The 23096-nt window shown below is 55.3% G+C and overlaps 1 protein-coding gene across 4 annotated transcripts in view; it reads right to left on the reverse strand.

The window, feature by feature from the left end:
* Window positions 1-23096, reverse strand: part of MOB2 (MOB kinase activator 2) — a 53899-nt gene that overhangs the window by 14462 nt on the left and 16341 nt on the right. The window contains exon 1 of one of the 4 annotated variants that reach the window (XM_031448512.1): window positions 3517-3647. The exons of 2 other annotated variants lie outside the window; for them this stretch is intronic. In XM_031448512.1, the coding sequence (XP_031304372.1) occupies window positions 3517-3632 (116 nt within the window). In that variant the 5' untranslated portion in view covers window positions 3633-3647. Of the gene's footprint in view, window positions 1-2123; window positions 2249-3516; window positions 3648-23096 lie in introns of those variants that run through there. One more of the 4 variants, XM_031448513.2, reaches the window with a different exon arrangement.

Raw genomic sequence — 23096 nt, forward strand, 5'->3', positions numbered from 1 at the left:
AGGCCTGAGCAAGGAGGAGCCCACAGAGAGGGATGCCCACCTGCCCAAGCCTCTGCCACACGTCTCCCTCCAGGCAAAACAAGGGCATCTGGGCCATCTGCCCAGGACCCACCTGTTCGCCAGTCAGGTGGCTCGGCCTAGTCATCGCCAATGGGGCTGAGCAGCCCGCACCCCAGGCACAGGCGTGCCCACCACCAGGGCCAGCCACCAAGGCAGCCTAGGCACGGCGGGCCCCCAAGGCTCCTCAAACATCTCTCCCCGCAGGGCTGGGGAGAGCCCCAAGTTCTGGTGCAGCAGGGCCGGGTGGGGGCTGAACACTGCACGCTGACTCTAGGAGACCCCACCCCTGGACCATGTTCTTCTCACTGATCTTCACCAGTCCTGGCGACTAGCCCCCTCCTGGAGCAAAGACTTGGAGGCCGAGGGTGGGGAAGACCCCCTGGACACTGCAGGGAAAGCACAAGGCTGGTTCCTCCTTGGTTTAACAGCCTGGTGGTCAACACCCCAAACAAAGCAGTTTCACAAGCCCTGTGTCTCCAACAACGTAAGAGACTGGCTGAGAGGCGAGCAGGCAAGGCAGACAGAGTGAGGGCTGCGGACACCCCGGACCGCCGGCCACGCACGTTGGGCACCACGGGGCACCGCTCCAGCCACAACGGGCCACTGGGCTCAGCATGGGTCCTACTCTGATGACTCTGCCTGTGAGATGAGATGCTCTCCTCCTAACACCTGCCTGAACCGCCACCTCCACCATGAAGCCTTTCTGGACTCTCCGTGGGATGACTGGGCTGCCCCCTCCTGGGGAGCCCAGCTGGGACATCTGCAATCATGCTGGCCTTGGGGGGTCCTGCCCTTCTGTCTTCTGCAGGGCCCTCCCACCACGCACGAGCGCACAGGGACACCCCTGCAGCCCTGGCATGCTGTCGGGGACACCACTGTTCCTGTCCTGAACCAACAACCTGGAGGACAGTTAGGCCAGCAGCCCCTGTTTCCAAGCCCCACTCCTGACGTCACAGAAGGAGAGCGCTGGGGCCTCCACCTGTGATTCCCCAGGAGCCCCAGTGGCAGGAGAATGTGCTGGTGGGAGAGGAGGGTACCCCAAAGGTACCCAGAGACACAGCTCGGAGAGCCCACCACTGTCACCCCCGAGGCCCACCAGCTGTCACACTTGGCCCTCACCTCACTCACCAAGAAGCCCGCTCAGCTTGGTGACAATCAGAGAATCAGAAAAGACGGACTTTCATTTTAAAATTAAGACTCACCCAAATTACAGGCAAATACAAGATTCCCGTCCTGAAGGAAACCTGATTTCAGTCTACGCTGTGACACCCCCTGGGTGAGGACCCCAGCACTCCTGACACCCCAGCGAGCGTGTCCAGGGTCCCGTCCCTCATGGCGGGGCCGAGCTGTGCCCCCGCCCCCAGGAGTCCCGCAGCACAAGACAGATCTACTGTCCCTCAGGGTCCTGATGGCCCGCGCCCGGACCCCACGCTCTCTGGAATGCTTGACACAGACGCCTGTACCCCGAGACAGAAGAGGTGCTGGAGTTTCTCCAACCCCTCCTGTGTGGGGCACGGGAAGCTCTGCTGCGGCAGGTCAGGGAAAGGGAGACAACGGGCAGAACCTGCTTTTCTGGTTACACCCCCGATGGCGGTCATGGCCCAGGGCAGGTCTCTGGACAAGGCCACTTGTGGACACACTGGTCACCCTGCCCGGAGACAACTGGCTAGATACCTGCCAGTGGCGAAGGGTCTGTCCAGGGGGTTGGGGGCGGGGACAAGGCAAGTCTGCTGCGGTCCAAGACACGGCTCGGCAGAAAGACGGACACAGGTCACGGGGGCCCCCTGTTCTTAAGGGCCGAACACCCCCCTTCAGAGCTCCCTCTCCTACAAACAGCAGGAAGTGCAAGAGTACAGGGAGAACCTCACTCCAAAAAAGCTCCTGACCAAATCCAGCGGGTTGCCGGGCCGTCTGCAGGCGGGGCTGTGTCCGCCCTGGGCCCATCAGCCCCTCGGGCCCACCAGGGGTGACTGCGGCATTTGACCTAGGAGGGCTCCTCCGCAGACTGAGCCCTGGGGCAGGGACGGGGACAGTCAGCACCCCACCACCCTCACCACATTCACCTGAGCACTTTGCCGACTGCCTGAAGCACCATTTTGCAGCTGAGTCCGGCTTTGGGGGCCTGGCTGAGCAGAGCTCGATCTGCGGGGAGGCTGCTGTGATCTCCCAGCATGATGGGGCAGCGCGGAAGTGGGCCGGGAAAGTGGGAGCCACGGCCCCAGCAGCCGCTCCCTCCCTCCCTGGGCAGCCCTGACACGAAGCCAGCCACCGCCGGCCAATGAGGGCAGGCAGGGGGAGAAAGGAGGGCTCTCTGGGGGCCAAGCAAACAGCTGCTCCATTTACAGCTGAGGGCCAGCCAAACCTGGTTCAAGGAGGGAGCTTCTCGATTGCCTTTTCAAAGTGGCGCCGCGCGGGTGCTGTGTGGGGCAAGGCCACAGCTGTGCGGACAGACACAGCCCGCACAGGGGACCCACTGGCGAGGCCCCAGGGTGGAACTGCGGGAGTCTGCCTTTCAGGGGGCCGGGGAGGTCCTCTGAGAGCTGGTGAGATGAGAGAGGACCAGGCAGGGCAGCCAGGCTGCAGGGAGACTGTCCGTGTACCACGGAGCGGGGACGCAGACCTGCAGCAGGTCTCCATACAGACCGCCCTGGAGAGACAAGGCTGGCCGGCTCCCAGGCGTCCTGGGCAGGTGCCCAGCCAGCACCAGGCAGAGGCTGTTCCTGTCACCACCACGAGCAGCAGGCCCTGACGGCCGCGGCCAGAGCACTTCCCAGGGGGGCACGAGAAGGCGCACGGCTGAGGCCTGGCTCTCCACTGGGACACCTGCCAGAGGCCCCCGAGCGCTGACGACTCTGACATCTGAAGGAGGACAACAATCTGCTCGGCCCTAGTTCCCATCTAACCACAGTGACAGTCTGCTGTCCACATGGGGCCACACGTCCCCATGCTTGTCAAGAGGCCCTGTCCGGCAAGGAGCGCGGTGCCAGGCCTGCCAGGCCTGCCAGGCCCCACGCCCACACTGCACCCCGAGGCCGTGCTCCACACAGGGCCCTGTTGACCGTCCGTCCAAGTCAACTCTGTGCAGTAGCAACTCCAAAGCCACTGGGAGGACAACCCCATGTGCAACACAGATGGGCTGACTGCCTGGACACGCCTGGGGACACCAGGAATGGACTTCTTGCTATACATGAGGACAGGGCAAGAGGGCCCTCTGTCCTAGAAGGACACGTCTCCACGGCCACCCCACTGTTGGCAGGAACTCGGCCACCGCGCTCACCCTGTGAGTGAGACGTGGAGGCCCCGGGACGGAGGACCCAGCCTGCCAGGCAGCTGGGATAACTGAGCACCAGGAGGTGCCCCCAGGCCATCTTGTTAGACCCCTGCCCTGGTCCCAAAACCAACCACTTCTTTGAGGAGCCCTGGGACCCTCTATTGAAGAAAATGAAAGACCGAGACCTGACACGGCTGTCCCACTGACAACACAGGAGACGCTGCATCCCAGGACGCAGGAGGACCCTGGGCGCGTGGCGGGGACCCAGGTACACGCTGACTTTTACCAACTGTGATGTCATGTCGTCATCATCTTCCTTGTGTGCCCCGAACCTGCAAGTCCAGATGGTGTCTGGTGAGGAGCCTCCGGGGGGTGGGGACACTCTCCCTCTGCACAGCTGTCCATCCTGCGGAAGAGGAGGAGGGCCACCACCAGCCTCACCCCTGCGTGCGGACTTCGCCCACTCAGGTTTGCCCACTTTCCTCGCACTTCTGTCAAACTGACACAAGAAGCAACAGGGGTTTCCAAACAGTGGACGAGTTCTGACGTATGGGCAGAGATGAGGCCCAACAGACACGGGTTCCTGGCTGGGAGGCAGCACTGCCAGTTGTCACACAGCTTGAAATGTTTCCCTCAGTGACACACCCAGGTCCAAAGAGAGTGCAAAGAGGCCGTTTGGAGGACAGATGCATCAAGCCCAAAAGCACACCAGGGAAACAGCTGGACGTCCTGCATCGGAGGACCACCAGTACGTGGCTGGTGTCAGAACACGTCTCTCCTCGCCCTCTCGGTCTCCCCTTTTACATCTGCGAATTCCAGCGAAGGACACAGACACGGGTGCTCACGTCCAGCCAGGCACCCTGCCTGCTGCCTGACCCTCCAGGAAGCCAGCCCCAGACAAGCACGTGCCCCTGGAACACCTGTTCCAAAGCAGTAGGAACCAACACGCAAGTCCTCGTGCACAAACGTGCAAGCCGCCAAGAGCACAGTCCAGGGAAGGTGATGACAGGTGTCGGCAGTAGTAGTGGTGCTTACACCTCAAAAGACGCCAGCCATTAAATGAAAAGACTGGAAGAGCTCTGCAAGCCATATACCGATACAGGACTTCTGCCCACAACAGAGAAGATACTCTGTAAAGACGAAGAGGGAATGTTAAAAGCAACAATAACAAACAAGGTACCTCCCATAAGACTATCAGCTGATTTCTCAGCAGACACTCTGCAGGCCAGATGGGAGGGGCACCCAAAGGGAAGAAAGGGAAAAACCTACAACCAAGAATACTCCACCCAGCAGGGCCCTCGTTCAGACCTGACAGAGAAAACAGAGGCATCACAGACGAGCAAAAGCTAAGAGCTCAGCACCACCAAACCAGCTTTACAGCTGACACTAAAGGACCTCCTCTAGAGGAGAAGAAAAGGCCACGACTAGCAACAGGAAAACTACACAACGGGGAAAGGCTCATGGGGAAGGGCAAATACACAATAAAGGCAGGAGACCATCCACACGCAAGGCCAGTGAGGAGGTGAACGACCAACGTGGTGAAGTCATCTCTACTGGTACAGCTAAGTGACATTCGAAACAATCAGATGTAAAATGTGGTATCAAATGCTAAAATGCATTTGAAATCAAGAGATCAGCAATTTAAACAAGCACGCATGTATACAGACTGCTACACCAAAACCTCGTGGTGACAACAAGACAGATCTATCATAGATACACACACAAAAAAGGAGAGGAATCCAAACATAACACTAAAGACAGTCATCAAATCACAAGAGAAAAGAACAAAAAAAAGAAAGAGGGGGGAAAAGACCTACAAAAACAAGTCCAAAACAATTAACAAAACAATTGTAGGAACATACATATTGATCACTACCTTAAATGGAAAGGGACTAAACGCTCCAACCAAAAGACACAGACAGACTGGCTGCATGGATGCAAAAACCAGACCCAAATGTACACTGCCCGCAAGAGACTCACTTCAGATCTAGAGACTGAAAGTGAGGGGATGGAAAAAGGTATTCTACGTAAATGGAAATCAAAAGAAAACGGGGGTAAGAAGACATATCAGACAAAACAGGCTATAAAACAAAGACCGTCACAAGAGACAAAGAACGCTACATAATGACCAAAGAAACACTCCAAGAAGACGACGTAGCTATTGTAAATGCGTATGTACCCAACATACGAACACCTCGATCTAGAAGGCAGATGTTAACAGATGTAAAGGGAGAAGTTGACAGTAACAGAGTAGTGGGGGACTTTACCATCCTACTTACATCAATGGACAGATCACCCAGACAGAAAACCAATAAGGAAACACAGACCTTAAGTGACAGATTAGACCAGATGGACTTAATTGATACTTATAGAGCATTCCATCCAAAAGCAGCAGAACACACATTCTTCTCAAGTGCACATGGAACATTCTCCAGAATAGATCACATGCTGAGCCACAAAACATACCTCAGTAAATTTAAGAAAACTAAAATCACATCAACTATCCAACCACAGTGCTTTGAGGCTAGAAATCAACTACCAGAAAAAAACTGCAAAAACACAAACACGTGGAGTCTAAACAACATGCTGTGACTTCAAAAAAGAAATAAAAACACCTGGAGACAAATGAAAATGGAAACACGATGATCCAAAACCTCTGGGAAGCAGCAAAAGCAGTTTAAAAGGGAATTTACAGCAACACAAGCCTACCTCAGGACACAAGCACAAGCTAACACACAACCTAAACTTACACTTAAAGCTACTAGAGAAAGAAGCACAAACAAAACCCAAAGTGAATAAAAGGAAAGAAATCATGAAGATCAGAGCAGAAATAAATGAAATAGAGACTAAAACACTAAAGAAAAGAGCAATGAGACAAAAAACTGGCTTTCTGAAAAGATAAAATTGATAAATCTTTCTCCAGATTAATGAAGAAAAAAAGGGACAGGGCCCAAATCAATAAAATCAGAAACAAAAAAAAAAAAGTTACAACTGATATCACAAAAATACAAAGGACCATAAGAGACTATTCCGAGCAAAACGGACACTGCAGAAGACATGGACGATTTCTCAGACAGGTACAATCTCCCAAGACCGAACAGGAGAAAAAGACACTAGAACAGACCAAGTGCCAGCGCTGAAACTGAATTAGGAATTTAAAACTCCCAATGAACCAAAGTCCAGACGGTTTCACAGGCAAATTCTACCAAAAATTTAGAGAAGAGTTAACAACCATCCTTCTGAAACTATTCCAAAAAGCTGCAGAAGGAACATTTCCGAACTCATTTTATGAAGCCACCATCACACTGATACCAAAACAAGACAAAGAGATCACACAAACAAGAAAACTATAGGCCAGTACCACTGATGAACATGGATACAAACATCCTCAACAAAAAACTAGCAAACTGACTCCAACAACGTATTAAAGGGACCATACACCATGATCGAGTGGGATTTATTCCAGGGGTGCAAGGATTTTTCAATATCTGCATTACAAACACATTAACAAATCAAAGAATAAAAACCGTATGATCATATCAACAGATGCAGAAAAAGCTTCTGATAAAATTCAACATCCATTTATGATTAAGAAAAAAAAAAAAAACTCTCCAGAAAGTGGGCACAGAGGAAACGTAACTCCACATAATACAGGCCATATACGGCAAACCCACAGCTAACATTACACTCAATGAGGAAAAGCTGAAAGCATTTCCTCTATGACCAGGAACAAGACAAGGATGCTCACTCTTGCCACTTTAGTCCAACATAGTTTTGGAAATCCTAGCCATAGCAATCAAAGAAGAAAAAGAATAAAAGGAATCCAAATCAGAAAAGAACAAGTAAAATTGTCACTGTTTGCAGATGACATGACATTATACATAGAAAACCCTAAAGGAGCAACCAGAAAACTACTAAAGCTCATCAGTGAATTCAGAAAATTGCTGGATACAAAATTAATATACAGAAATCTGTTACACTTCTATACACTAACAACAAACTATAAGAAAGAGAAATTAAGGAAACAATCCCATTTACCATCCCATCAAAAAAAAAAAAAAAGAATAGAATTTTAAAGAAACAAAAAAATAAAATACCTAGGAATCAACCTACCTAAGGAGGCAAAAGACCTGTACTCCGAAAACTCTAAGACACTGATGAAAGAAACTGAAGATGACACAGAGAGAAAGATACACTGTATTCTTGGATCGGAAGAATCAATATTGCTAAAATTACCATACAACCCAAGGCAATATACAGAGTCAATGCAATCCCTATCAAACTACCAATGACAGTTTTCACAGAACTGGAACAAAAAATGGGAGACTGACCTAGGAAAACATTGCTATTAGTATGGAAACACAAAAAAAGACTCCAAATAGCCAAAACAATCTTGAGACAGAAGAACAGAGCTGGAGGAATCATGCTTTCTCACTTCAGACTACACTATAAAGCTACAGCAATCAAAACAGTATGGCACCAGCACAAAAACAGACACACAGATCAATGGAACAGGACAGAAAGCCCAGAAATAAACCCACCCACTTGTGATTAATTCATCTACAAGAAAGGAGACAAGAATATACAATGGAGAAAAGATACTCTCTTCGGTAAGCGTTGTTGAGCCACATGTAAATCAATGAAGTTAGAACACTCTCTCACATCACACACAAAAATGAACTCAAAAAGGTTTAAAGACTTAAATATAAGACAGGATACCATGAACACCCTAAAAGAGAACACAGGCAAAACATTACCTGACATAAATTGTAGCAGTGTTTTCCTAGGTTAGTCTCCCAAGGCAACAGAAATAAAATTAAAAAATTAATAAATGAGACCTAATTAAACATATGATCTTTTGCACAACAAAGGAAACCATGAACAAAATGAAAAAACTTACAGACTGGGAGAAAATATTTGCAAATGATGCAACTGACAAAGGCTTAACTTCCAAAATATACAAATAGCTCATACAACTCAATAACAACAAAAAAAAAATCCCCAAACAACCCAATCAAAAAATGAGCTGAAGACCTAAACAGATGTTTCTCCAAAGAAGACATACAGATGGCCACTAGGCACATGAAAATATGCTCAGTATCGCTAATTATCAGAGTAATGGAAATCAAAACTACAATGAGGTATCACCTCACACCAGCCAGAATGGCCATCATCAAAAAGTCCATGAACAATAAGTGCTGGAGAGGGTGTGGAGAAAAGGGAACCCCCCACACTGTTGGTGGGATTGTAAACTGACGCAACCACTATGGAAAACAGTATGGAAATTCCTTTAGAAACTAGAAATAGACTTACCGTATGATCCACCAATTCCACTCCTGGGCATGTATCCAGAGAAAACTGCAATTTGAAAAGATACATGCACCCCAGTGTTCACAGCAGCACTATTACAACAGCCAAGACATGGAAACAACCTAAATGCCCATCAACAGGTGAAAGAATAAAGATGTTGTGGTATCTCATACTAAGTGAAATCAGTCAGACAGAGAAATAAATATCACATGATATCACTTACATGTGGAATCTAAAAAATGAGACACATGAACTTATTTACAAAACACCTAGAATGGAATACTACTCACACATAAAAAGGAATGAAACAATGCCATTTGCAACAACAAAGATGGACCCAGAGATTATCATACCAAGTGAAGTCAGAAAGAGAAAGAAAAATACCATATGCTATCACTTATATGTGGAATCTAAAATAAAAGGACACAAATGAACTTATTTACAAAACAAATAAACTCAGACATAGAAAACATGGTTACCAAAGGGGAAAGGGCGGGAGGCATAAACTGGGAGTTTGAGATTAGCAGATACAAGCTACTACGTACAGAAGAGATAAACAAGGTTCTACTGTAGAGCACAGGGAACTAAATTCAAGAGCTTGTAGTAATGTATAATGGAAAAGCATCTGAAAAAGAAGTGCTTTTTTTCGTGATCAAAAGCACTGCTCCCAGGGCAGAAAAGACAGCTTGCGGCTGGGGACAGGGGTCACTGTCTCTCCTCCCTCCCCGGCCTTCATGAGCCAAGCAGGCACAGAGCCCAGGCCACCAAAGAAAAGGGTGATGCAGGTCCCAGCAAGTCGCCCTGCCCTGCCTGCTGGTATAAGAGGCTGGCTGCAAGATTCAGCCCAAGATTCTGGGCTCCGGGCACAGGGAGGGGCTCGGAAACCCACGGGGGCAGCCCCGCTCCCGCAGAGCCTGCTGAGACCTCGCGTGTGGCTGAGACCTCCCCCTGCACTGGCACACTGGGAATCGTTCCCCCCCACAACACTGAAATCCAAGCAAGAAACAGCCTCTCACTAGAACAGAGCCAGAGAGACATGGAGGAGTGGCGCTGCGCCGTGGTGGGGCGGGGGTAAGCTTCCACGGGGTGGGGGGGACGGCCCCAGGAAGCCCAGTGCAGGGCTGGGGAAGGACTTCCTGCCCGCAGCACCCCCATCCCCAGGCTGTCCCATGTCCGCCCCCAGCAAGGTCACTGTCGCCCCTCTGCTGGAGCTGCAGACTCGGCAGTGCCCACGGGCCCATGCGCACAGAGGCTGAGCGAGCGGCTTCCTGTCACGGACACAGAGGCACTCGGCTGATTCCCGCCCTGTCCCTGGGGGGCTCGTGTGGGAGAAAGCCAGGGACGCAAGTCACGCAGAAAAGGGAGGCTGCCAGCCCCTCCTCCTCTGGACCCTCTGCTGGCCAAGGTCAAAGGGCAGAGGAAGGCAGGTGGCCCCTATGGTGCACTCCCTTTAACTGGAGGTGCTGCTTTCTCCTCTGAAGGCGGAGGGAAGGCGCCCCCCATGGGAGTGTGGGAAAGTGGCAGGAGAGTCAGCCGGAGATGCCGCAGCCCATACTTGAGATTCCTCAGGGGGAGGCGGGGGGGGGGGGGCAGGCTGCGGAGCCCTGGGAGGAGGTGCTCCCTGGATAGAGGGCCAGCCAGCCTCACCCTGGCCGCCCCGCTGGCTCCAACACACAACAGACTGGGCTCGGGAGTCAGGAGAAGGAAGGGCTGCAGGGATGTCGGTGACGGCGAGGTGGAGAAAAGATGTGTCCCAAGGCAGAGCCAGTCCAGAGAGCAAAGGAGCGCAGCGGAGGCCACAAAGGGGGAGCCCTTCGAGGACGCACACATCGCCGCGTGGCCTGGACGAACCCATCCCTTCCTCCTCCAAAATCGTCACATCACACACTACACCCTGCAGAATGACGTGGTACGTACACCGCACCCTGACACCACTGATCTCTCTCTCTGGCACGCACGCACGCACGCGCGCACACACACACACACACTTTCCAGCATGATCCCGAAATCTGGGAGATGAGACTGGGGTGGACAACCGCAAAGATGGGCCTAGAGGATGCCTGCCCGCCACCTCACCCGCCAGGGGAAGGCCACGTGGTACTTGTGCCCACAGTCAGGGTGGCTTATGTTACTGGAACCCAATTCACAATGAAATACAAGACTGTGGGGGAGCTTCCCTCCATGGTTCACACCTTTTCCAAAAAAAGTTCTCTGAAAGTATGCCCTGCACGTGTAACAAGGAAGGAAGGGTGAAATGACGCTGGAGCGACATGGACACGTCTGTCGTGCTGACAGCCACCGACAGGCCCGACACGCCAACCACGTGGAATTAGGTTTAATGTGGCTCGTCAGAAACTGAAGCCAGGAATTCCTAATTAGGGAAATTAAGAAGACAGACATCCCTGACTTATGGTTCAACTTAACAAATTTTTGACTTTATGATTGTGCAAAAGTAACACATGTTCAGTCAAAACCAGCCATGGAACGTGGAGCTTTGCTCTTTTCCTGGGCGGTGATCCACACCCCCCACCCCCCGCTGTGGTGCTGGGGGCCCCAGTCAGCCTCCGATCACGGGGGACAACCACCACCCTGACAACCGTCCACTGCTCACTCGGAGTGCAGGAGTCAGTCAGTGACGCAGACAGTCAACCCCTGAGTACAAAACAGGCCTTGTGTGAGACGATGTGACCCACATGTGGGCTACTGGGCGTGTTCTGAGCACACTGAGGTGGGTGAGACGAAGCTACGACGTTCGGCAGGCATACCGAACGCATTTCCAACTTAGGCTGAGTCTGTCGGGACACAGGGAGAACAGTACCAGGAAAGGCCCCACACAGAGGATGCCCAGTCACACTCCTCTGAAATGAGCCAGTGTTGTCCGAGCAGCCTCCGGACAGCTACCCAGGATGAGTCTCAGCCCCGGTCCTTCAGCTGCGGCCCTCCCTGCACCCCAGCCATCTGCAGGGCAGCCCTTCCTCCCATGGCTGGAGACCCCCTTCCTGTCCCTTGGTACCGGGTCTCCTCAGAAACCTCCCAAAATAGGGTTTGTGGGAAGCAATTTCTTTTTTTTGCAGGACATGCGTGTGAGAAAATGTTTTTATTCAGCTGGGACAGAGTGGAGAGGCGGGGCCGGCAGCCAGGCCTCTGACCTCATACAGGGAGGAGGGGTTCAGGCATCAGTTGGTAGCTGCGTGCAGGGCCCCTACGGGAAGGTTCAGCTGATGTGATGACCACGTTGGAAATTCTTTCCTGACAGTCTCTTGAAGACTATCCTTCAGTTTCCAGGTTGGAATTTTGTTCGGATTCCTGATTTGTTTTTGATTTGCTCCTCTCTCTCAAGTTTCCCAAATCCTTTTTGGGTCCCTGGTGCTCTGAAATGTCACCACCATGTTCCTTGTCGTGGGAACAAGGAACATTCACTGTCTGGGGCACTGGGCAAGCCCGTTCAATCTGACCTCACTTTCTGTGATTCTGGAAAATTTCCTAGTTGCTTATAATTCCTGCTCTGTGTGGAGTCACCCACTGCTCTGACGGCCATCCCTTTGCCCTCCTGGTCCACACCTGACTTTTCCTTCTACTTGCTGGGAAATACACCTCCTACCTCTTTATCAGGGTTTTAATTTGCTCTCACAAGTAACTTCCTTCTTTTTCCTTGCGGGATGTTCCTTTTTCGTAGTAGCCTACTCTCTGCAGCCTGGAGGTCTCTTGGGGAGAGAATGACAGCTCATTTCACTTGGCTGTTTGGTCTCTGTCTTTTCCTGCCCACACATTCAACAAAACATCCAGTGATCCGGGCCATCCACTCGCATTTGAAAGTGGGCACCAGAAAGCTCCGTGACCATGCGTGCGCACTGGCAGGCCGCTTCAGGGCCGCTCTCCGGGGGCCGTCTGGCGCCCTGGCACGCGGCACGGGGGTTGTCTGCCCCCCACTGTTGGGGCCTGGAGGGCTTTTCCCTTGGGCGGCCAGACTAACCCTCTTCTGCCCGGGGAGCAGACTGCAGCTGCCAGGGCCTTGGAGACCAGGACTGTCCGGAGTCGCAGTGCTGGGAGGCCCCCAGGCCTCACCTGCATGACAGTGGCCACAGTGCAGTCCTGTGACTCATGCTTTCCAGACTGTAACCCTCTGGGTCAAAGCAGACGGGCGGGGTGGGGTGTCCAGCTGCCTCTCAGACGCACCTCCAGACCCTTCAGAGGCTCCTAAACTCCACGAATCTGGGAGCCACCCTGAACTTCCTCGGAAGAAACCAGCTCCCTGCCTGCCAGCGATTCAGCCTCCTCAGGCCTGCTCTCCACTCTATCCCCAGGGTTCAGCGTGCGACCCTGCCTGCTGTCTCGCCTCCCGCCCCTGTCCTGGGGTCTCTGCCTTCCCAGAGCCCTCAGCTCTCCTTCCAGTGGGGCTGTTGGGGGAGTAGGTACAACACACAAGTCCTGAACAGTCTACCCAGGCATCAGGGCCAAGTGCAACACAGGGTGCCGGCGGGCAGCCCATCAAAGGCCACTGTGCTCTCCGCCTTCCCGCAGGGCCCCGCACGCGGCTGCCAACTGATGCCTGAACCCCTCCTCCCTGTATGAGGACAGAGGCCTGGCTGCCGGCCCCGCCTCTCCACTCTGTCCCAGGGAGGACCAGGGCCCAGCACTGGAAGGAGCCTGCTGTCACTGCACTTGACTGTTGGGTTGGCCAGCCTCAGAGGAAGTGCGCTGCGATGGCCCCCCGCACAGCCTGGCCCCACTCTACTTCCCAGGCAGCTCCTCAGGATGACCCTCCCTTTGCCCCCTATGGCCAAGCGCCAGAGAGCCAGCACGTCCCGTGACCCAACCCTGAGGCTCAGGGAGTTGCACCCGACTCAAGGCCATGGGCTGTTACCCAAGCCCCGGCCCAAGGCTGCCTCTGTGGAGATGTGCCCAGAGCCCGAGGACAAACCACAAGTCTGCCGTCCAGTGGACTCTCCGCCCGGACCAAGGCTGCTAACCTAGGCTCCTGTCTGCACGGGGTGGGGGGGCACGCGGGAGGCAGGCACATGCCAACCAGCCCTGGCGCAAGCAGCACCCTGTGCTCGTGGGATGACATTGCCACTAGCCACACCCTGCCCTGCCTTGAAATTCGGAAAACCACTTGGAGAAGGTTTGTGCGGCTCAGAGAGGTCCCCACCCCCTCTGCTGTGGCCACAGGCAGAGTCCCTAATCCTGGCAGTGACCCTGCCCCAGGCCTCAGGCCATGGCTGGCAGAATGGCTGTTAAGTGGACAGTAAGCTCTGCCAGAAGCCTTCCAACAAAACTCCAGCATGGGGCTGGAGCGCAGGGTAAAATGAACAAGGCAAAGCAGTGGGCCACCTGAGACAAGGAAACATCTGTTCACTGACCAGACAGAGACGGGGACACTGACACCGCCCAGGTGGGAGCAGGAATCCTGTGGGGGCAGGTGTGGGAGGCTGGACTGGCTGCTCCCCCATTAACCAGGCGCTCAGGGGGGTCCCGTTGAGCTGACCCGCGCCTGCATCAGCATCCATGTGGCAGACAGGCAGCTCCTCCAGCCTCAATGGGTGGGACCGCAGGCTCATCTCTGTGCTCGCCCGGTGTTGGAAAGCCCAGCTTGGCAGCTGGCTCTGCCGCGGGCGCCCTCTGGTGGACGTGGGATCCACCCAGAGGTGAAAGTCCAGACCCAGCCTCCCTCTCTCCTCCTGCCAGTCCCGAAAAGTCCCCTGCCCCGAGGCCGCCCCACCCAGCTCCCCCAGCCACCCCCACTCCCCGCCCTCACCTCTGGGGGCTTCAGGGCCAGTGTCAGGAGGCCCTCAAAGCAGTCCCCCAGACACACACCAAAGGCTTGGAGAGCAGGCTCGGGGGCAGAGGGTGGGCATGTCACTTCCCAGCCTGGGGGCCTGGGCAACTGCCTGAACTGTGCCTCATTCTCCTGTCTGTAAAAGGGGAACACTGCCCTCCAGTCCACCGAGCAAGCCCCGAGCGGGCACCCTGCTCCTGGACACGCCTGGGCCACCCCACCAGGAGCTGCCACAACATGAGGCCCTGAACTGCGGTGGGATCGTTTTCAAAAGGAACAGAACTGAGCGGATGAGGAAAGGGAGAGTCCTCGGGCAAGCGTGACTGTGGGCAGAAAAGGCGAATCTTACGCTGTGCAAACAGAATGTGCCAAGTACTGGCTGCTTCCCAGGCCCAGCTACCTCTGACTACGACAGCCCGGCGGGCTTCTGCCACCCAAGGGAAGCTTCTCTGCCTGTGAGCGTCGTTGAAGGAACGAGCAAAGTAGATCCCTCCTCAGTGAGTGCTTGACTCAAAACCCAGCACCCGAGACTGACGAGCTGCTCACAGAGGAAGCGTGTAAGAGGGAACGAAGATGTAAAACAGGCTCAGCCCCGTGAGTGAGAGACACAGCGCCAGCGGAGGGACGCCTCCGCCTGCCGCATGGAGCGCCATAAAGGGCGGGCGGCCCCAGCAGCAGGAGGTGCCGGAAAGGACACGGCAAGGTGTGTCATCAAGGGAGGGCCAGCAGAGGTCTCCCTGGCCGAACCAAGTAGCAAAGGCAAACGGGCCGAGACGGTCCCGCCACACTCACACCACGCTGCGGCCTCCTGGGCGGGGAACAGCCCCAGCAGGCTTAAGCAAGAGCTGGGACACAGCATCAGCCGCTTCTGTTTCAAACACAGAAGGAAAACCAGGAGAGGGTCTGGGGTGGGGTGCCCCGACGGAAACTGATCCACGTGGAAGTGAGCCTGCGTCTCTTTGCACAAGGAAAAGCCCGACATAGAAACAGCTCAGATCCAAGCGTCAGGATGACCGCCCAGGTACATGCTCATCCCCCAGTGCGGTCCGGGGTTTCAGGAGAGAAAGTAAGTGCCAAGGACCCCAGGGGAAGGGCAGAGGCGGGGGGTGCTGACAGAACGAACGAGCCGCACTCTTCGGTCCCCGTGGAGCCCAGCCCCCCTCCCTGGTGGTGCCTCCTCCCCTCACCCATCACCCAGCTCCTGCTTCAGTGCTCACCGGGGCACTTGCAGCAATGACCACCCCCTCCCAGGCTGCTCCTCCCAGCGCTGCTTGGAGCTCCCCTTCCTCCACCCTCCCGCTCCCCTCCCAGGCACTGCTGAGGCTGAGGAGGGCAGGGAGGAGCAGGGTATGGACCACAGTCAGAGTCCGAGTGCCCACCACGTCATCATCTCCGTCTCCACCTTGGGCGCCCCAAGCTGGCACTGACCAGGCACTGGGACCCCGAGGTGTCCTAACTGGCATCCTGCTGGGGGTCCTGGCAACGTCACGTCATCCCCTTCTCACCACACCGGAGTGGGCTTGGGAAAGCCTCCCAAGGGGACGCCCCACCCACAGCCGTACACATGGCTCACAGCCCCTGAGAGTTGGGTGCAGTCACCACTCCTGCCCCCGTGGGATGTCTCAGCTGGTACCGGGCCCACCAAGGCCACCCCTCAGTGTCTGCCTGAGTGCATGGGCAATGTCCTTCCCCACCCGTGAGCACGCCGAGGGCAGCCCAGCTGGGTGACTCACTGCCAAGGCCCCGGGCTTGGCACACAGACCACGGTCTTGGCAGTGGAGAGAGACCCTCACTGGCCTGGCCACCCGCAGGGCAGGGCTGTGGACTGACAGACTTAGCTGATGCTTGCTCTGTCAACCGGCACTGCAGTTAGCACCACAACACCATGCCCGGCCCTGCTTGGTGCCCGGAATGTGGCAGACTCATATCATGATGTTAAGTGATGTCATGTTATGTGGCCCAAATCCCCGCCTCCTGGAGCCACCACTTCCAAGGATGGACACAAACACAGAGAACTCAGGTACTTCCAGGTGAGTACGGGCCCTGCAGAGGACAGCATGGGGAAGGGAGGGGGCAGCTACCAGAAGTGGGAGGTCGGGGACAACCTCTCTGGTGAAGGGACACTAGCACCAAGACCTGGGTAACACGAAGGGGCAAGCCAAGAAAAGATGGCGGGAACAGCAAGTGCAAAGGGCTGGGGGCACCAAGCAGCTGGCCATGCAGCCCGGCAAGAAGGCCAGGAGGCTGCACCTGGGCAGCTGAGGCCCACAGGGCAGAGGGAGGGGTGGCGAGGCCTGAAAGTCCAGGGCCACAAGCCGACACAGGAGTCCAGGGCGACAGAAACCGATGTCCACAGCAGTGGGCGCTGCGGCAGGAGGGCTGCAGCCCATCTGCTGCTGCAGGGCGCACTCAGGTGCAGAGGCAGAGAAGAGGGGGCACCAGCTAGGGCGCCAAGAAAGTGGCGCAGGGGCAAGCCTCCTGGGGCTCCCCAGGCTCACCTGCGTGGCCAGAACCCAGCAGGCTTGGGGTGTATTTGGGGGTGGAGCTGCCTGGGCAGACGGCAGCGTTCCCCGGGACACGGCCAGTGGGCACATGGTGGGGACAATGGAGCTGAAGACCTGACATGTGGCGGAGCCGCGACGGAACCTTGACGGACAGAGGTCAGGACCCACAGGGGGCAAGAGCTGAAGGCTTGTGGTTGGGAGAGCAGGGGCCTGCGAGAGTAGCCCTCAAATACTCTCAGGAGCGCCAAGTGTCAGTTCCAGAAAGAGCTCCTAGTACTTTGCCCTGGACGCCGGCAGGAAGCAGGCAGAGGCTGCGGCTGCCATGCCTGCTCCCCGGGAGCTGGGAGAGCAGGGCCGCAGAGCGCTGCGCACCTGGCGGGGGACAGCCTCCGGTGGAGGGAGAAGCCCTGCTCCAGCCCTCCTGCTGCTCCACCTTTCCCGTCCCCGCCGCCTGCCCACGCCGCCTGCCCACGCTGCACACCAGTCCCCTTCCGACACGGCCGGGGCGGGAGGTGGGGCTGCGCTGCGCCCAGGAGCAAGTCTGGGCCCTGGCACCGGGGCTGCCTGGGCCCTGCTGGCCGGGTGTCCGTGCAAGCAGAAGGTTCGGAGCTAAGGAGGGGTGAGAGACGGTATTCTCCCTGTTTTGAAAAACCTTTGCTCGTTCACTTAAACACGTTCGTAACAGAGAACCACACCGGCACACATGTCCTGGGGGCCTCGTTTTCTCCCAGGAGTCTCCATTCTGATTCATCACCACAACCTCATCTCTCTGGGTCCCCAGAGCAGAGGACGTGAAAGGCAAGAGGCGCCGGGCCTCCAAAGCTCCTCGCTGGGCCCTGAAGGGCGTCTGGGAAGCCAGAGCCAGGCCCGTGAGGTGGGGGGCAGAGGGCAGGGAACACGGGGTCCACACCTGAGCTGAGGCCAGGAGGAGCCCCGGTCCTGCCCCCTTCCCTCCTGACAGCAGCGACTAAGGACTGCGGAGAAAAGTCAGTACCACGGCCCTGAGGGTCCCAGGGCCCCAGCCCCTCAGCCCCAGGCAAGGCCGTGTTCAGCTCACGCCCCCACGACATGACCAGCTCCAGGGCCAGGCTGGGCTGCATTCCGGCTCCATCCCGACTGGCCGTGGCGGAGCGCTCACTCGGCCCCTGTCCCGGGAGGAGGCACCCCCGCACATGGCGGGAGCACGACCCACTCAGCCCGCACCCCCCCCGCACACGGCGGGAGCACCCGCACCCGCACAAACAGCGCATTTGAGGTCGCATTACAAAATCCATTTCTTACACGGGTAGTGATCACAACTGGGAAAGATTGCTCTGGCACCGACGGCTGCTGCCTCTGGCCCTTCGTCTGAGACGGTCTGTGGGGGGCACAGGGCTTGGGCCAGCTCGCCTGCTGCCATGTGTCTATGGGAGGCCCTTCCTACACATCCAAGGGGCACACACAACAGAAGCATCGTCTCTGCTCGAGGCTGGTCCAGGGTGCAAGGGCGCAGCACAGGGTCTGCAGCAGCACTGGGAGATGCACGCTGGGGGAAGAAAAACGTAACTGTGCTTAAAAATGGAACCAACGCAAAATGCTTTCCAAGTGCAGTGTACTTCAGTGTGTTCAATGAATCAGTGTTTTAAAAGCTGGCTATGAACTTTAAATGAGGTCTGCTATTTTTAGAGCTGCTTTTCAAGTTCTGCTCCAGACAGTTACTCCAAGCTTCGCTTGACGAGTAAAGGTCCTCCCCAAACACCTCTCGCAGAACCGACACCTCAACACCCCCGACTCCCAGCCAGCTTCCTGCCTCCGGACCCTCAGGCTCCCAGCACCTCCCAGGCCTGCGGTTCTCCCGAGCTGATGGGTGTTGGCGGTTAAGAGTGAAGACAGGCCGACGAGGGGAGCCATGGGCCCTGGCAGCACCAGCTCAGGGAGCGGGCGCGTCCGAGGCCCAGGACCTCCTCCCGCGTTCCGGCTGAAGCCGTGGGATGGGCACTGCTGACCGCACGGCCTGGGCTCCACACGGAGCCTGTGAGCAGGCCGCTACCGGGCACGGCCACCAGGCAGGCCAGCGGGCTAAGATCATACCACGGGGCAGCACATGTGCGGAAGGGAGTAGGGAAGTGAGAAGCTCTGTGACTCCCAGGGAGCCCACCACTGACACGGGCCACGGAGAGCAAGGCAGGCCAGGGCGGAGGGAGACCCGCTAGAAGGTGGGGGCACGGCAGACCCCGACGCTGCGAGGTCTGATGGTGCGAACCAGCCAACCGACCCAAACCAACCACAGGTGCTTCCCAAGGTGGAGCCGGGACAGAGGACAGGAGGAGGACACGGCTCAGACAGAGGGGGCTGACCCAGCCCTGCTCTGGCCATGCAGGGGGACAACAGAAGTGGGGCCTCTAGAGCGCAGTGCTGAGAGAGCTATGGTAGCCCCCAGCACACACACACGGAAACCCCCCACCTAACTTTAAAAAAGATCGACAGAAAAGAGAGGTGGGTGAATCTGATTCCAAGTTATTAAAAGACAACAGAGAATTAATAAATAAGAATTAGAAGAGCAGCCTCTGCACAAGGGAAGCATGCCAGACAGACCCACTCCTGAAGGTAAAAGCTGTCACCTTCAACTTCACAACTGCTTAAAAAACGAGGAAAACAGAAGAAGCCACAAGCGAACCATGATCACAAATCAGAATTCTGAAGACTCGGGGCGACAGGGGAAGACCCTACGGGCAGAGTCAGCTAACCTCCTGGAGAAAAGCGCCCCGGAGAGCACAGGACACCCTGACGTGGCCGAGGGGCACGGGCTTCCCCAGCCCTGCTCTCGGCATCAGCGCCAGGGGCAGCGCCAGAGGTGCTGTGACGTTCCGAGTCCTGAGTGTGGACAGGGATGCCTCAGGTGGGAATCTGTATCAGCGACTGAGCGCCCGGGTCCTCCACAGCCGAGGGGTGGCCACGGGCGAAGCAGGCAGCATGGAAGCCCCAGGCCGCAGGGGAATGCGGAGGGCTGGCACGGCCCCACGGCGCCTTCCATCCTTCCACGTGTGGTCTGTTCACCGAGAAGTCCTAGAAACAACGGCCCTCCCAAAGCAGTGGGCACCCCTAGCACCTGGAACATGGCCTCTAAAACCCAATTCCCAGCACAAGAAACCAGGGCTTCGTGGACAAAAGGTGGAGTCCAGAGCTGGATGGTGCTGTCACAGTAGAGAGCAGTGATGCTGTCTGAGGTCACTAGGGTCACTGTCACCAAGACTTGGAACCAGCACAGATAAGCTCCCAAGGGCCAAAGATGGGACGATGTGACCACCTATGAGGACCACAGCTACAATGCACTCAAAGACCCCGACGGTGAATCCATGAATTCTTATTGAAAGATCTATTTTAAACCCTGTTGGCCACTTTGAGAAGACACTACAGAATCAACTCTGACAGGCGAAAGCATCTCTCCATAGGAGTCTGCGGCCAGAGCCCTGCACTCCAGGCCACCCTGACACTGGCCTGTGTCTACATCTCAGAAGAGAAGGCTCAACCAGCTCTGCCCCTCTCACCCCTTAAGGAGAAAATAACACGCAAAGTAAACAAATGTACACGCCCAACTCTGACCTTGGAGGTGAGGGGAGACCACACAATGCCGTGAGCTTGGTGGGGCAGGTTTCCGGCTGGCACACGGGGCGGCACGGGGCGGATGTCTTCTAGACCACACGCCCTGCCTGCCTGTGGCCACCGCAAGAAGCCAGCATCGCCTCTCTCCCGTCACCTCTGTGCACCCAGACCAGGCCGTGTGCGAGGATGGCCCAGGAGGACCTCCCCTCTGCGGGCCCAGGGCCCTGTGGAGGGCGAGAGGGGGAGGTGGTCAGGTGCCCGATGTTTATAAAATGGAAACAGGTGGAATTAATTTTATTACCATTGAACCCCAAATAGCGTCATACCCACGTCTAATCAATATAAAAACACTAGTGGCTCTTCACACTGGTTTCCAGGATGCAGTGTGCTTCAGACCTCAGCGCGCGCCCAGTACTCAGAGAGCACACGTGGCTCGTGGGCCTGGACTCGAACAGCTTCTGCATTTGGACCCACCGTCTTCCAGGCTCGATTTTTCTTTGTATGATGTGAGGTTTGGGCCAAGTCTTAAATATATAATATGCACGGCTATCCAGCTGACCAGTGTGATTTATCACAAAGACTGTGCCTTCTCTCTCTTTCCTGACCAGTCTCACCAGAGATACTTCACTTCGTTCCTATTTTCAAGGAATTGCGTCTGGCCTTGATGACTCTGCTGAAGATCCACCTTCTGTCTCACCTGCACTGCCCTTTCTCACCCTCCTCCTCTCCCCGGGTTTGCACCACTGTCCCCGTGGGGACTCGACACGTGTGTCCAAGGCCCTGGGTGGCTTTCTGACCCCTGGACCCCACAAGTCTCCACATATAGAGCTTTGTCTAAATATGGGGAGCTAGCGTGTCTCTGTGGCTGCTTTCTGGCTGGACTCCGCCAGGAACACGTGCTGGACGTTTCAGTCTGCTGAAGTTGGCTCAGATTTCGGTCAGTCTTTGTTTTAAGTGTCTGTGAGGGCCTGGAGAGGGTGTGCAGCCGGCTACTGTCGGGCTCCCTATTCCCCATGTTAGGTCAAAGGTGCAAATCGTGGTTTTCACAGCGCTACGCTGCAGGCACAAATGGTCAGGGCACAGCCAAGCTGAGCTTCTGTGGGAAGGGCCACCCCCTCCTCCTGCATTAGTGCCAGGCAGGTGGGTGGGCTCAGCCTCCCCATGCCCTCCTGAGGCCCCAGACCAGCAGGGCAGCTCCACCTCCTCCTCAGGGCCATCCACGGACCCCAGGAACGCAGGAGCAACAGGAGAGGCTAGCCAGGACGGGCATCTTTTTTTTTTCCCTAAAAGTTTGTACCCTTTTACCAACCTCCCTATTTCCCTCACTCCCAGGCCCTGGTAACTGCTTTTCGACCCAGTTTTCTATGAGTTCCAACTTTTTATTTCTATTTTGAGATTCCAGACATCAGTGACACCAAGTGGCACTTTCTCCACCTGGCTCATTTCACTTAGTATGATGTCCACCAGGTTCATCCATGTTGTCTCAAATGACAGGATTTCTCTCTTGTTACGGCTGCATAATATTCCATTATGTACGCACGTGCATTTTCTTTATCTGTTCGTCCACTGTTGGACACTGAAGTTATTCCATACCTTAGCCACTGTGAATGATGCTACAGTGAACACAGGAATACAGACATCTCCTCAAGATAACTATTTCCTTCGACTCTATTCCCAGAAGTGGGATTGTGGGATCATACAGTAGGCCCACTTTTAATTTTCTGAGAACCTTCCATACTGTTTTCCACAGGGGCTGCACCGATTTACATTCTCACCAACAGTGCACAAGGGCCCCCTTTTCTCCATGCCCTCACCAGCACCTGCTGTCTCTTTGATGACGGCCATCCTGACAGGCGTGAGGCGGTGTCCCGTGGCTCTGATCTCCTCCGCAGTGAGAAGCAACGTGGAGCATCTTCGCACGCCTGCTGCCCCGCTGTGTCTCCTCCGCCCGCGCGGGCCTGCAGGCGCGGGCCTCTTGGCAGACCTGGGGGCTGCCGGTGCCTCCTCCTGTTCCCCGGGTGGTCTTTTCACTCGCTGATGGTCTCCTTTGTTGTGTAGAAGGTTTTAGTTCGATGCAGTCCCGTTACTTTTGCTTCTGTTGCCTTTGCTTTGGTGTCAGGTCCAAAAAATCAACACTAAGACCAACGTCAAGGAGCTTACTGCCTCGGTTCTCGTCTGCAAGTTCCAGGTTTTCAGGTCTTACGTTCAAATCCTTAATGCGTTTTGAGTTCACTTCTGCATGTGGTGTAAGGTGGCAGTGCAGGTCTCCCAGTGCCATTTATCAAAAACAGTGTCTCCTCCCCGCCGTGTATTCTTGGCGCCTTTGCTGTAAGTTAGCCAACCACATAAGCACAGGTTTATTTCTGGGCTCTATACTCTTTCCGTTGGTCTACGTGCCTTGTTTTTATGCCAAAACTGTCCTGTTCTTATTACCATAGCTTTGCAATATAGTTTGAAACCAGTGACTGTGATGCCTCCAACTTAGTTCTTTCTTAAGGTTATTTTGGGGTCTTTTGTGGTTCCATACACATTTTGAATTGTTTTTATATTTCTGTAAAAAAATGTCATGGAATTTTGATTGTGATTACACTGT

This window comes from Camelus dromedarius, chromosome 12 (assembly GCF_036321535.1).
Source record: "Camelus dromedarius isolate mCamDro1 chromosome 12, mCamDro1.pat, whole genome shotgun sequence".
NCBI classification, from domain to species: domain Eukaryota; kingdom Metazoa; phylum Chordata; class Mammalia; order Artiodactyla; family Camelidae; genus Camelus; species Camelus dromedarius.